Here is a 13056-nt window from a genome sequence, read left to right as displayed (position 1 = left end):
CACTGAAACCAAGGGTATTTTCCTCAATAGAGAAATCAAGAAAAATGTTTCCCCATTACTTTGTGCAAATGTGTATTACTATGTGTGAAAGTTTCTTATTTTAAAGTAAGTTACTCACGTAGATTTCCCCCCCCTTCAATAACTTCAGAATGTATTCACAAAGATGTCATACTTAACATAATGTATTTATTAAAAGCCTTCCAAAAACATTAACAAGACAAGGAGGGTGAGGTAATCTCTTTTATTGGACTAACTTCAGTTAGCAAGAAAGACAAGCTTTGGAGCTATATACACAGCTCTTCTTCAGGTCTCATACAAAACTTAACCTCTTAAAAACTCAAATAAGTGCCATATATGTGTCTTTGAATGCTTTTGTTTTACACGTTGCTGCTAGAAAGGATAAGGGATTGACCACAACAGCTAAATTTAAGCAGCAATTCTTTTAATCTGCATAAATTAATGAGAAATTGTGCTTAGTTTTAAGATTCAAGTAACCCAATAAACATCCCAAACACTAAGGTGTCATTCTTAACACAGATAATAAAATTCTTATAGTAATGTTTAAATAATTAAAACATTTTATCACTAGCACGGAGTTTAGCCAATTTGAACCTGCCAAAATAAATGATCTCTGAAGTTGTTTTTTAGTAGATTCCCCACACACTGTGTTCAGTCCTTTGAACTGAAAACCATTGTAGGGAGTTTCTAAGCAGACAGCAGAGGGGAATTATTTTTTTAATCAAGTGACAGTATCATGTACAAAAACCTTACAACATTAAATCTGCAAGAATTAACCTCCAATAAATAACACCTGGATAGTTGATTGTAAACTCTCTAACTGAAAAAAACGGGGGGGGGAGGGAGATACTTGGAATACTGTGATGAAGAGCTATACCTATTTTGTTAGTATATACAAGGCTACTTTAAAAGTTACTTTATAACGGAATATAGATTTAAAGAAGCCTTTAATTATGTTTTCAAGCTACCCTCAGACTAGAGAGACAGTTGTAATGTGATTTTGTTTCCCTGCAGTTATTTGTGTGACTATGTGGCTTGAGATTGTACAAAGTTATTGATATAGTAATTGAGCTCAGTTATTTCATCTCACACTAACACCAAAATAGTAATAAAACATGCCAATAGATACAAGTATATAAACATCAAAATGTTTGACAGAAGATGAAAACCTAAGTTAAACGAGTTTAAAGATTTTATTTTCACTCCAGTATGAGTCGTTTCCGATTTCTCCTCACCCCCCGAAAAAGAAGATTTACGCTGGCGAAAAGTTCTCTCCCCCGTAGTAGTTGTTGTGTGTTTAAACTACAAAAATCTCATTAGGTACAGGGAGCCCCTAAACAACAGCCTAGAGCCTCCAGTCGTCAATTATTTCTCTGCCCCTGAACAAACTCCACATACTGATGCAGCACATCGCAAGGGAACCGCTGAGCAGGGCTTGACTCGAGAAGCAGTAATAGCCGGGGGGCGGAGGGGAGGGAAAGTGGCAGGAAATTGGGTGCAAGTGGTAAGACTAAGTCAAAACAGCTGGAAGGTAAGTGATGCGCAAAGGGAGAGGAGCGGGACCTGTCCAGGGTCCTGAAATCACAACTCCGATACCAAACCCATTCATTAAACCGCCGCAGACATTCATTCAACAATCCCCTGCCCAGCTGTCTGCCCAACACAAAACCTGATTAAAAGCTTAAATCTTGTCAAAGATTTTTTAAAAAAAGAGACTTTCAAAGCCACGTCCCGAGTCTGAAGCTTGCACCTCTCCTCGCTCCCTACTCTCGGGGGGGGGGGGGGGCTGCACCCGCTGCACGGTACCACGCGGCCAGCTGAGAGGAGCAGAAAGCCCCGGGAAGCAGCAGCAGCCTGAGCCTACAACTTGCATGCAGAGAACAGCTCGGAACGGCCGGGACCGCAGTCCGGGAATAACCCTGCAAGTTCCCGAAGAGGCGCCAAGCGCATCCCGGTGTCCTGGTAACTGGCGCGCTGCCCCAGCCGACACCCAGCACACCAGTGGCTGAGCACCACCCCGCCGCCCGCTGCTAAGCCGCACAGCCGTAACCAGGGGAGAGGGGTGCATACAATGCCGGACCCACATCCAGCTCTGCCCCTTTCTCCCCGGCAGCCCCCCGGTTCCGCTGCAGGGCTCGGAAGGGGCCACCACGCCCCGCCCTGCCCCCGACTCACGCGTGCCGTCGAAGCGAGTGGCGATGGTGTCGAGGAAGGTGTTCTGCGGGGCCAGCAATCCTTTCATCACCGGCATCTTTCCAGCGCGGTGCGAAATTCTCCATCAAACTTTGTCCAGGAGGGCGGCTCGCAAAGAAACTGCAAAGGGCGGAGGGAGAGCGAATGGGGCGGGGGGAGCGCGAGCCGCTGAGCCTTCACCGAACCCGGGAAGCGCCGCTCTCCCCGGCCACGCACAGGCTAGAGAGAGCTCGGCGCCTCCCCCTTTCCACCAGCTGCCGGAGCTCCAGCCCGCCCGCTAGCAGCCGCCGCGCGCTCCATTCCCCCCGTGATTGGCTGGTGAGAAGGACCCGGGGAGGGGTTTGTATGTGTGTGCGCGTGGGAGGTTCCTTGCACGACGTGGGGAGGCGGGCGCGTGGCTCCAGGGTTGGTTGTTTGCCCCCAAGGCGCTTTGTTCAGCCCTTCCTCGGAGGGCGGAGTCTCTAGCTGGCGTGTGTGGCGGGCCACGTGGGCAGAAGGGGCGCAGTCCCAGGAGAAAGATGGGCTGGGGGTAAGGGAGGATGCTAAGGCAGCTGGGATTGCAAATGACTCGGGTTCATCTGACAATACTCCGCCTTCTAGTGGAAAGGTAACAGCTGAGGCTCCCGCATCCAGTCAGTCACACCCCTCCACCAGTCCAAAAAAAAATCTAGTGCTTAAAGAACAAGCTCACTAATAAAATCCAGGCTGTAATGAATCCCAACACAATAGAGCTGTAAAAACCTGTTTCCAGATGCTTTTTTGGCCTCAATCGTTTTAGTTCTATTGCCTAAATAGAACACAAGAATATAGATTCCATTTCAACCCCCAAAAATCCAGATTCCCCCCTCCCAAAAAAACCCAGTATTGTTGCAAATACCTAAATCCTCCCACTTTCTGGCTCCCAAATCCAAACTACACCTTAAAAATGTAAACCCTGATATAACAGTATTGCAAAAACCTGGCATCAGGAGCCTGCCAATTTTTGGCCCAAAGCTACAAATTGTACCACTAAAAGAGAGAATAAGTGTTGCTGCTACTATTCCTCCTAAAAGATCTGACTCCCTCCCCCTGTACCCAGTCTAGTATCTGCTGGATCCACCTTTTTTTTCCCCTGCATCCTTTCTGATTTTACTATCTAAACTTAATAAGTATGCAGTTTCTCTTACTCCACTAAAGTAGTCTCAATCCCAATGTATTGTGATATAGCAATGTTGCAAAAATGTGTATCCAGAAATTGAATCTAACTGGGTCCACCTGGGATACTGGATCTGAGTTCTGCAGTGCTGTTGCTCAGAAGGACATCAGAACCAGGTGCAGTGGAAATAGATAACCATGGGACTTGGGTGGCATAGGCGAAAGCTGGCAGGATCCAGATAACTGTTGTTCTATTGAACTAAGATGCACTGGGTATCAGAATCTCTCTCTCTCCCCCTCTTTGTATGTGAGAGGTGTCTACATTTCTTCTTTTTTTCTGCAGAAAAGTTGGGAAGATGGGCTAAAAATTGGCAGAATCCAGCAGGAACCGGGTTGTGGATTGTCATTTTTGCAGCACTGTTGCACTTAGATGCCTCATGGTGTGAATCACTTTGGACCAACAGGAGAAGCTAGACTTGTTCTCCATTCAGGTAGTGCAATTTGTGGGGCTGGAGCCAAAAACTGGGAAGATTTGGCAGGGTCTGTCTTTTACCCAGACCCCCTTCTCCTTTTAATTTGCCTTATTAGTCTCTTAATAAGAGAACGACTTCCTTGTTGCTGTTGCTCACCTCACTTACTGCCTTGTAAGAAATGCATTTTAGTTCCCTATACACGACAATTTTTAAATATTGTGAAGGGTTTTTTTTTAAACGTTGTTTCCTTGATTTGTGTCACACCGAATAGTTTGAGCCATAATTTTGTGGGAAATAACTTTGCAAGACAAAGCACAGGATCCTATTTAGTAAAAAGAACAAACTTTCCAGATTTTTGTGTATAAATAAATGAAACTATGGATGCTCTCTAGTCTATAAGATCAGGAGTTTATCCACATTCTAACAGCAGTACAATCTCAAATGAGTTGTATGCATTTTGGGACTACTCTAGACCCTAGAGGTTGGTTTTGTTTTCCTATACAGTGTTTTTAGATTATTTTTGAAGATCTCCCAACCTGTGATTCAGGAGTTCTGCCTAACCTGAAAAAAAAAAACACATTTTAATAACAAAAGGAAAGGAAGTGTGAAAATGCATGTCACAGCACAGAAAGACAAGTTTATATGGTAGAGAGAAAAGGGGAGTGAAGGGAGTGATATTGGCATGCATGAAATCCACTCCTCTGTTGAGACTAGTGATTTGCTCAGGCTGTGTTGCTGTTTGATTGTTGCCTAGTATTACTCCCCAGAGTAAAGTCATTTCATTTACTGTAGCAGCTGTGGTGGCAAAACATCTCTCTGTTCTTTCAGTCCCCAAAGAGGTTCACCAGGAGGTATGCAAGGGTAGGTTTTAAAATCCCTGTGCATTAAACAGAGGGTCCCTGGCTTTCATTATTTCACAGTTTCTTTTGCCTCTTTTATTTTTATTTCTGACAGTGCTTAATTCTTTGTGGCTTCCCTTCCTTTTGACAATGAAAATAAGATGTGGTTTCTCACTCTCTAAGAGAAGTACCAAGGATGAGGGCACAAAAGGGTCAAAAATGTTCTTTGCAACAGGATTGATGAGGAAGATTCCTGGGGTAAGAAGATGCTGATGCATTGATTTTATTGCACAGCATAAAGCCTGCCCATGACAACCTCACCTTGGCATTGCAAATACAGCAGTATTTTGCAGAGATTACATTAATCCGTCCAATCCTCCTTGTATTGGAAGCCCATGGGAAACACTGGTGGGTCCCAGCTGTGCTGCTGGGGCTCAGCAACAGGGAGCTCCTAGCTGGTTTTTTAAATGGAACATTGGAGTAGAGAGACTCTCTGCCCTACATTTACCTGCTGTCACCTTAAAAGCCTTCAACTTCCTGATGAATCATTAGCTACAATAGTTGACTGACTAAACTTCAGAGGGATGGTAGATTAGTATAGATTCTCATTCATACCAGGCACGAGCAAGGTATCTTAGTATTAAAAACTATGCAAACTGAAAATCTGAGCCACTGTTACTTTCCTGTGTCAAAATTGTTTCTTTGGCCCCTCAGATAAAAGTATCCAAAGTCTCCTATATACTCCAATTTAAGTAGGTGTTACACTGTGAGTAACATTTCATTTCTTTTAATCACTGAATATTGTCTCCTAAGTCAGGTGCAGATCTCAGTCCAAACTAGGTTTCACATATTTATCATAGGCAGCAGAAAGGCCCCTTTGCTAAAGTAGAGGTAAATCTGTGGCCCTTGCAATTTGTGAAATAGTTCACATCAAGTTGTGTCTGTGAAAGGCAAAATTCAGTCTGTGACTTTGTCCCTCCATCTGCCCCAAACTCCTATATCATGCAAATCAGGGTACAGTGGAGAAGGAGGGGTGTCAGGAAAGAGAATAAGTAATTTATCCACAACTCGTGTCTGTTTGTGGAGGAAGTTAAAATATAATGGATGGAAGTTTCCTACATTTTGCCCCAGCCAGCACCTTGACAGGCAGATGTTCTGATTATCTAGAAAAGTCAAGTTGTCATAATTAGAGAACTCTGCCAGCTCATCGTGTCTCATATGGTATTTCACATCACCTGGCACTGCAGCAGCAAACACTGTGCTAGTTTTGGGGTCTCCGTGACCTGTGGGCCCTGTGCAACTGTAGGTTTCGCAGCATGTTCTGGACCAGCCCTGTTCAGTGAAGGGTAGCAAAGCTCCCTAAAGAATTCACAATGATTGCATAATGCAAATGAGGGGAAAAAATAAAAAACAAATCCTGTCATTGAAAAGCCTAACCAAGGCACTTTAAAAAAAATCTATATTGAATGAAAATACAGACATTACTAACACCAGCCAGGCAACCTCTCCTTCATGCTTCAAACATGAATTCATTTCTGGTGAAAGGTGAAGGACTGAGTGTCATAGTGACTGAAGTCCCTCTAGCAACTAGCTGGAGGAATAGCATTGGCAGTTGCAATGCAAACTGCATCATCTATGTGCCTTTGCCCTGTTTTAGAGAGAGACTACATATGAGGGAGAGAGAATATTTCATCTTTAATATCATTCATTCTTTGGCCTCTCAGCTGAAAATGACAAAGGTCTCCTGGATAATGAGTCCTTCAGGGCAGAGGATGGGGAATATAGGCAGATAGTGTATTACACTTTATGCTTGAACAGAGCATAGCACATTGTGGATGCTACCATGATATAAATAGTACTAGACCAGTAATAAAAATAGTGCCAATTATGACCATGACTTTTGTACTGTGGACAACTAGGAACTGGACTCAGACCACAAACTCATTTCATATGCCTCAGAACAGCCATTAGAACTTGCAGTTACTACTAGAGCTGATCAAATAGTTAAAAAAGTAGATACATATGAAAAATAGACATCAAACTACTAGAGGGTAGTGGGACACAGGAAAGAACAGGTAAGAGGTAGAAATGCATTAGTGCTGGCACTGGGCATTCTATTTGCACATTGGGCTGAAATCAACTGAGGCTGATTCCACAATCCTTTACTAACAAGAGTCGTCCCAGTGAAGTCAATCTGATACTTACATCGGAGTTTTAAATGCAAAAAGTTTCAAAAGGATAGGAAAGCAGTAACTATGGAATAGCTCAAATGAGATAAATTAGCAGCTTGAAACAGTAGTGTGCTGAGAACAGGAAGGTCAAGAAAGCAAAGAATAAGGGTATGTCTATTCTGCAGGTATGAGGTGCGATTCCCAGCATAGGTAGACAGACTCACACTAGATCTGCTTGAGCTAGCATGTGAAAAATATCAGTGTGGACATTGTGGCTAGTAGCCCAAGTTCAAGGCCCCTCCCACCCCAATGTCCAAGCTCAGGCAACTAGCCTGAGGCACAACCCATGCCACATGTCAAACTAGCATACTCTTATTTTTAGTGTACTAGCTTAAACAGAGCTAGCACAAGTCTGTTTACCCGAGCTAGGAATCACATTTCCCAGTTGCAGTGTGGACATGCCCCTAAGAGGCCCAGAGTATTTAAAAGGGAGTTGAATGTGATGGGCAGACAAATGAAAGTCTGCTGTCAGGTCCTGGAGAATTACCTCTTTTGCTTTAGTTAAATAGAAACCTTTGGTTGTTTGCACATACTAGGTATTCAAATATTTACCCTCTTTTTGTGTTTACTTTCCTAGTATATGAACAGACAAAATCCAAAATAAAGTATTTATATCTTATTCTTAGCCATCAGCAAATTCACTTTACATTTTGTTATATTAAATTTAAAGTTGAGTAGTAAATATCCTTAGATTCTGATTTTACAAGATCATTCACTTATATTGCTATCAAAGATAGCAATATAAGAGTAACTTGGAGAGTTGATTTTCATTTCTGTTTATATGCTTATATCACTATTTTTGGTAAACAGTTCATTCCATTCCTTCTCTCTTCATTTATATTAGTGCCATTGAGCATTTTACTGAGTTCATGATGTAAGCAGATACTTAAAGAAAGACTACACCAAAAATAATATACTGGGGTCTAATAGGATTGCTATAGTTTCGGTTCATCAGTGTCTCCCCACTGTAAACCCAGGTTAATCAGGTGTTTACAATTTAGATTACAAGTATAATTCCAGCAAACAAAGTTTGTTGCTTTAGATCAGTGGTTTTCAACCTGTGCTCCGCAGACCTCTGAGAGTCCGCAGTCTATAAGCTGGTCTATACTACCACAGTAAATCAATCTCAGTTACACTACTTCAGTTACGTAAATAACGTAACTGAAGTCGATGTAGCTAGATCCACTTACTGCAGCATCTACATCGATTGCAGCAGAGCGGTTCTACCAGAAAATGTATATGTGGCCTATGTCTAAGGGATCTGCAAAAGACTGTCATTACCATAGAACAGTGGTTTTCAACCTGTGGTCTGCAGACATCTGGGGGTCCCCAGACTATGTCTAAGATTTCCAAAGGGGTCTGCACCTCCTTTTTCAATTTTTTAGTGGTCCACAGATGAAAAAATATTGAAAACCACTGCTTTAGATTGTTCAATATACAAAATGTAAGCTTAGCGATAAGGTCCCAACTATTCACTAATTTAATACAAGTGTTATATTTAATGCATTACATATTTTTCTATTAAGCAACATTGATTACCCAGAAACAGGGGTATGGTGAGCAAGTCTTGCACAAGACTGGTATGAAGGAGCAGAGGGCTACATGAGATAGATCACCAAACCCAGGAACAGTAATCGGGCTGTGCAGCTGCTCTGGTCCCTGAGTACATGTTAGGTCCAAGGAAACCTTCCTTATGTTTGATCACACTTTCACAAGATCAAAACAATTTTACAGGGACAATGCTCATTCCTTCAGGTCTGGACCCACAAAAAATAACCCATGCTGGATATGAACCATATTTACTTCTCAAATTCCTTGAAGAATATTGTGAATCATTATGAATCATCTTGCAATGTAACAATTTACGAGCTGCTCTCTGCTTTCACAGCACAAACGTTTGATCCTACCTACTGCTGCAACCATGCAACTGAAAATAATTAACAACAAATATCTAATTACTGATCCAAAAGGTCTACCTATGTCATCCTTTTGTGCTTGAATTTTCCACCTGCTTACTTGTTTGCTAACATGGGCCGCCCCCCCCCCGGGGGAGAGAGAGCACTAGGTAAGAGTCTAAAAACATTAGAAAAGGCGGAAGAAGTGGCAACCTGCCGTTCATCTGCCATGAAATAGCTAATGTAAACTGAAATAGTGCCTGTTAGGAATATTACTGTATCACAGTGAAACACTAAGCACACCTCTGTGACCACTCCTATTTACCACTCTCTGAGCTTTTTTCTTTTTAATTAAATATGTCAACAATAGAACATGTATAATAATAAAGCTGCATACTTTGCATTTCATCCATCTGATCAGCTTGCAATTAAACATCAGTCAAATGAGGGACAATCTGGGCCAAAGTTTATCTAGATTTATATCCCATGTAAACCACATTTTGTAAACTGGTGCAGAATTAGATCTACTAAGTTCCTTAGCTGGTGTAAATCAGTGTAGCTCCAATTAAGTTAATGGAGTGATGCCAATTTACACAAACTGAAGATTTGGCCCGGGTAGTTTAAAAAACACCCCATTCAGGAACATATTTGATAGTGGGGAGTTTACACATCCTTGTTAGAAGCTGGGCTGGTAACATTAAGGTTGCCCGACAAGTCCCACTATAAGAATGGGGTAAATAGGTGGAAGAGTCCGATTCCCTGAGAGTACATTCCCATCCGCAGCTTGGAATAGAACCCAAGATTCCAGAGTCCCACCATTCCTCTGCTGCCAGCAAATATTTGTGAAACACTCTGGCTAAGTGTCTCATGCCCCTCTAGTGCTGAGCCACATAGGTGATTTCAACCTATTGCTGCAATCAGTAACTCTGTTAGCTCCATTTGCAGAGGTCCATGCAGTGGACCTAAAGATTTCTACCCTGCTGATGAACAAAGTGGATGTCAATATGATGCCACATGACAGAAATTCTGATTTTTCAGTTTGCTCTTCTAAAAACCTAGGAAATTAGCCACACAATTAAATTTTACTGTGTTAAAAGAACATCGTTAAGATTGCAAGTCAAACACTCAAAAGTTAGCAAATGCAAGAATTAAAGTTGCCTGTATTGTACAACCTTAAGTTAGCCCTCTTGTGCATATGCATTATGATAAAGTCTTTAACTGCATGATCAAATTCTATTTCTTCCATGTTCTTTTAACATAGTTTTTGTATGTATATATTTTTTTGTATGTAAGTTTATCTCTGAAAGCAAATGTCTTAATGAAATATCTGCAGCTAAGCATCTGATGATCATTCCGAGCAACCTCTTTATGGAGGTTGCGTCTGATGAAGTGGTTATTCACCCACAAAAGCTCATGCTCCAATACGACTGTTAGTCTATAAGGTGCCACAGGACTCTTTGTCGCTTTTTACAGATCCAGACTAACACAGCTATCCCTCTGATACTATTTATGGAGATCATTCTAAAAAACAACCCAACAAAATAACCACCTACAACCATGAGGATCCGTCTGTTTAAAAGGGAAATTGCTGAGTTCTGGTTTGAGGCATAGAAGTACAATCTTCAACAGCACAACAATGTACAGACAAAAAAAAAATACTCAGCCAGAATCAAGTCCAGTTTAGATCAGAAGAAAACTCTGACAGTTGCCATGCTGAGGTCAAAGTGTAAGTTGACAAAAATGAGAACAGATTATGAAAAACAAACTGTGTATCAGAGAAAATAACAAAATACAAAATGCTTTCCTGAAGGGTCAGAAGTGGGTGGCGTGTTTAGTGACCTATGGCATGCACTTCCTTGACATGAAAGGCTGTCACACAACACCTACCTGTTTTATGGTGGCATACAACAAAATAGGACTGACATGGAGGATCTTGTTGCATTCCACACCACTAAAAAATATGTCATGCGTTCTGTTCAATAAATGCTAGAAGTGTTCCCACTGCTTTCCTTCTGATACCTAGTGAACATAAACATGACTATCCAGAGTCTCCATCACCGAAGTATCCTGCATGTTGTCTTATTTGTGCTATATTTTTAATATATTATTTGGGGTTAAGGAAGAATCCTTTATAGTTATCTGCTGGAATCCTGAAATTTCAACAAAAAGAAAAAATCTGCTTAAAAATGCCATTCCAAATAAGGAAGATTATTATGTGCTAGTTCTGCCACCCTCTCTCCAGAAGTTGTCCCATTAAAATGAAGAGGGTTACTTGCAAGATAAGGTACAACTCAGTCAGAGTAGAGAAGCAGACTCTTTCACTATGACTTCAGGTAGTGACATCAAGCATATTCTGTATTTAGTAGACAATAAAACACTTTGAACAAAGATAGCACACTTAAGCATCTCCCTAGATACAGGATTATCTGTTAAGCCCTAAATGTATTTCTGAAGTGCAGATCTGTAAAACTGACCCTCCCACAGCCAGATCCATAGGAATTTGTTAGAAACTGTACTGCTTTGCTTGTATGCAGAGATCCACTGAACATTGGGAAGTAAGCATGAAAACTTCCCTGACTACAGGATTTAACCCTTAGATGTGATCACTTTCCAAACACCAGCCTTAGAATGGTTCATAACATAGTCCACCTGAGCCTATTTTTGAGTGATTTTGTTGGCTACATGATAGCAAATACTAGGACTAATTATTTGTTCTTTTTTCTAATATTTTTAGCATACAACCGATACAGAGTCTGATTCTGTATCAGGTATACCAGTTTGACACAAATGTAACTCAGATGAATTCGGTGCAATTACTCTTTATTTCCACTGATGTAATAAAGAGCAGAATAAGGCCCACTTATCAGTATTTCTGGTGTGAAAAGTGTACTAACAATAGGGAATATCTATAATACTATGGTAACGCTAATTTGTTTTAACATTTTAATTGCCATTCTTGTACTCATCAAGAGAACACTAAAGATTTCCCAGACTGATTCTGATAAGCTGAGGCATGTCAGTTACTGCCGGCTATACGATGGGGAGAAAGCTATTAAAAAAGATTAGTCTTCCACTGTGATGCCATCTTCAACATAGTTTGCAATGTGATCACTTCTTTGGCGGTCTCATTAAGAGAAACTGAGGATGATATTAGTGATGTTTATTACTTCTGCTTTTTTAGATCTTGTTTTATTTGTAAATGTGAAATTTAGTTCACACATTAAAATATGAGATTAGCAACTGAACCTATGAAAGCTCTGTAATGTGTTTCAGTCTTGTGTGGTTACATACAGATCTATTTACTGGTTATGAAAGAAATGGAGCTGAAATGTAATAAGGATATGAATATGGTAGGAATTGCTATGGGTTAATCTATTCTGGGTTATAATATTTTCTAGTATGAATGCACTGATCTCACTTGTATGGCGGTTAGTGGATGTTTTTTATATGCCTATAGTGCTTGATTTCAATGGGAACTATACAGGAAAGCTTCCCAGATAAGGATACATAGGTATACATTAGAAAGACAATAAGGGCCAGCTTAGATTAAAAGTTTCTGTATCTTGTCTCCAACAAGCTGTAAACCTTGTTTTGCCAGGTGGTGGACTAGAAAGCAAAAGAAGACTAAAGAATTAAAGTTTTTCGGAGAGGAAAAATAGCAAGGGGTTCACCTGTGAGCAGCTGTCTAGGCACAGAAGCTATTACAGGCTGGCACTGTGGAGGAATCAGAAAGAATTGGTCCTCCGACACCCAGGGAAGGGTAAGCCTTAGGAAAGAATACATATAAATACAGTACGTTCTATTGGTTTTGAGATACACTTTCTCTAAAATGCTTTTGTTCTAAATAAACAATACTTTAAAGAAGCTGTTCTATCACTAATTACCACTGTCACTGTCTTGGAGGGAACAGAAATGCAGAGTCTGAGACCAAATCAGTCATGCAAAGGTAATCATAGTTAAGACACATGGAACTGCCAACCAGCACCTGGATTGAAAGTGAGGGACTCCTGTGATAGCCTAGATCTAGAAGGGGTTCACTTGGTGAGACCAAGAGGGGTCAGAGGTGCAGTCCACCCAAAGCAGTGACACTGGCAATTCCATTTATATTTTCTAATATATTTTCTTCTCTTTATATTCGTGAACAGTAGAGATACAGAAATGAGTGTTGTCCCATGAAGCATGTATGTCTTGATAGGCATGTACTATGATTAACAAAACTGAATAGGACATTTCTCTCTATTGTAAGAAAACCACTAGCAACAACATAATCACA

The 13056-nt window shown here is 41.0% G+C and overlaps 2 protein-coding genes across 2 annotated transcripts in view; one reads left to right on the top strand and one right to left on the bottom strand.

Annotated features, from left to right (window-relative positions):
- Positions 1–2269, bottom strand: part of KCNH8 (potassium voltage-gated channel subfamily H member 8) — a 355845-nt gene extending 353576 nt beyond the window's left edge. Inside the window, exon 1 of the mRNA XM_050938322.1 lies at positions 2194–2269. Within this exon, the coding sequence (XP_050794279.1) occupies positions 2194–2269 (76 nt within the window). The remainder of the gene's footprint in view (positions 1–2193) is intronic.
- LOC127044053 (uncharacterized) overlaps positions 1–13056 on the top strand; it is a 449887-nt gene that overhangs the window by 347130 nt on the left and 89701 nt on the right. The window lies entirely within an intron of this gene.

Source organism: Gopherus flavomarginatus, chromosome 2 (genome assembly GCF_025201925.1).
Source record: "Gopherus flavomarginatus isolate rGopFla2 chromosome 2, rGopFla2.mat.asm, whole genome shotgun sequence".
NCBI lineage: Eukaryota > Metazoa > Chordata > Testudines > Testudinidae > Gopherus > Gopherus flavomarginatus.
Note: the sequence above shows the minus strand (reverse complement) of the source record. Positions and strands in the feature narration are given on the sequence as shown.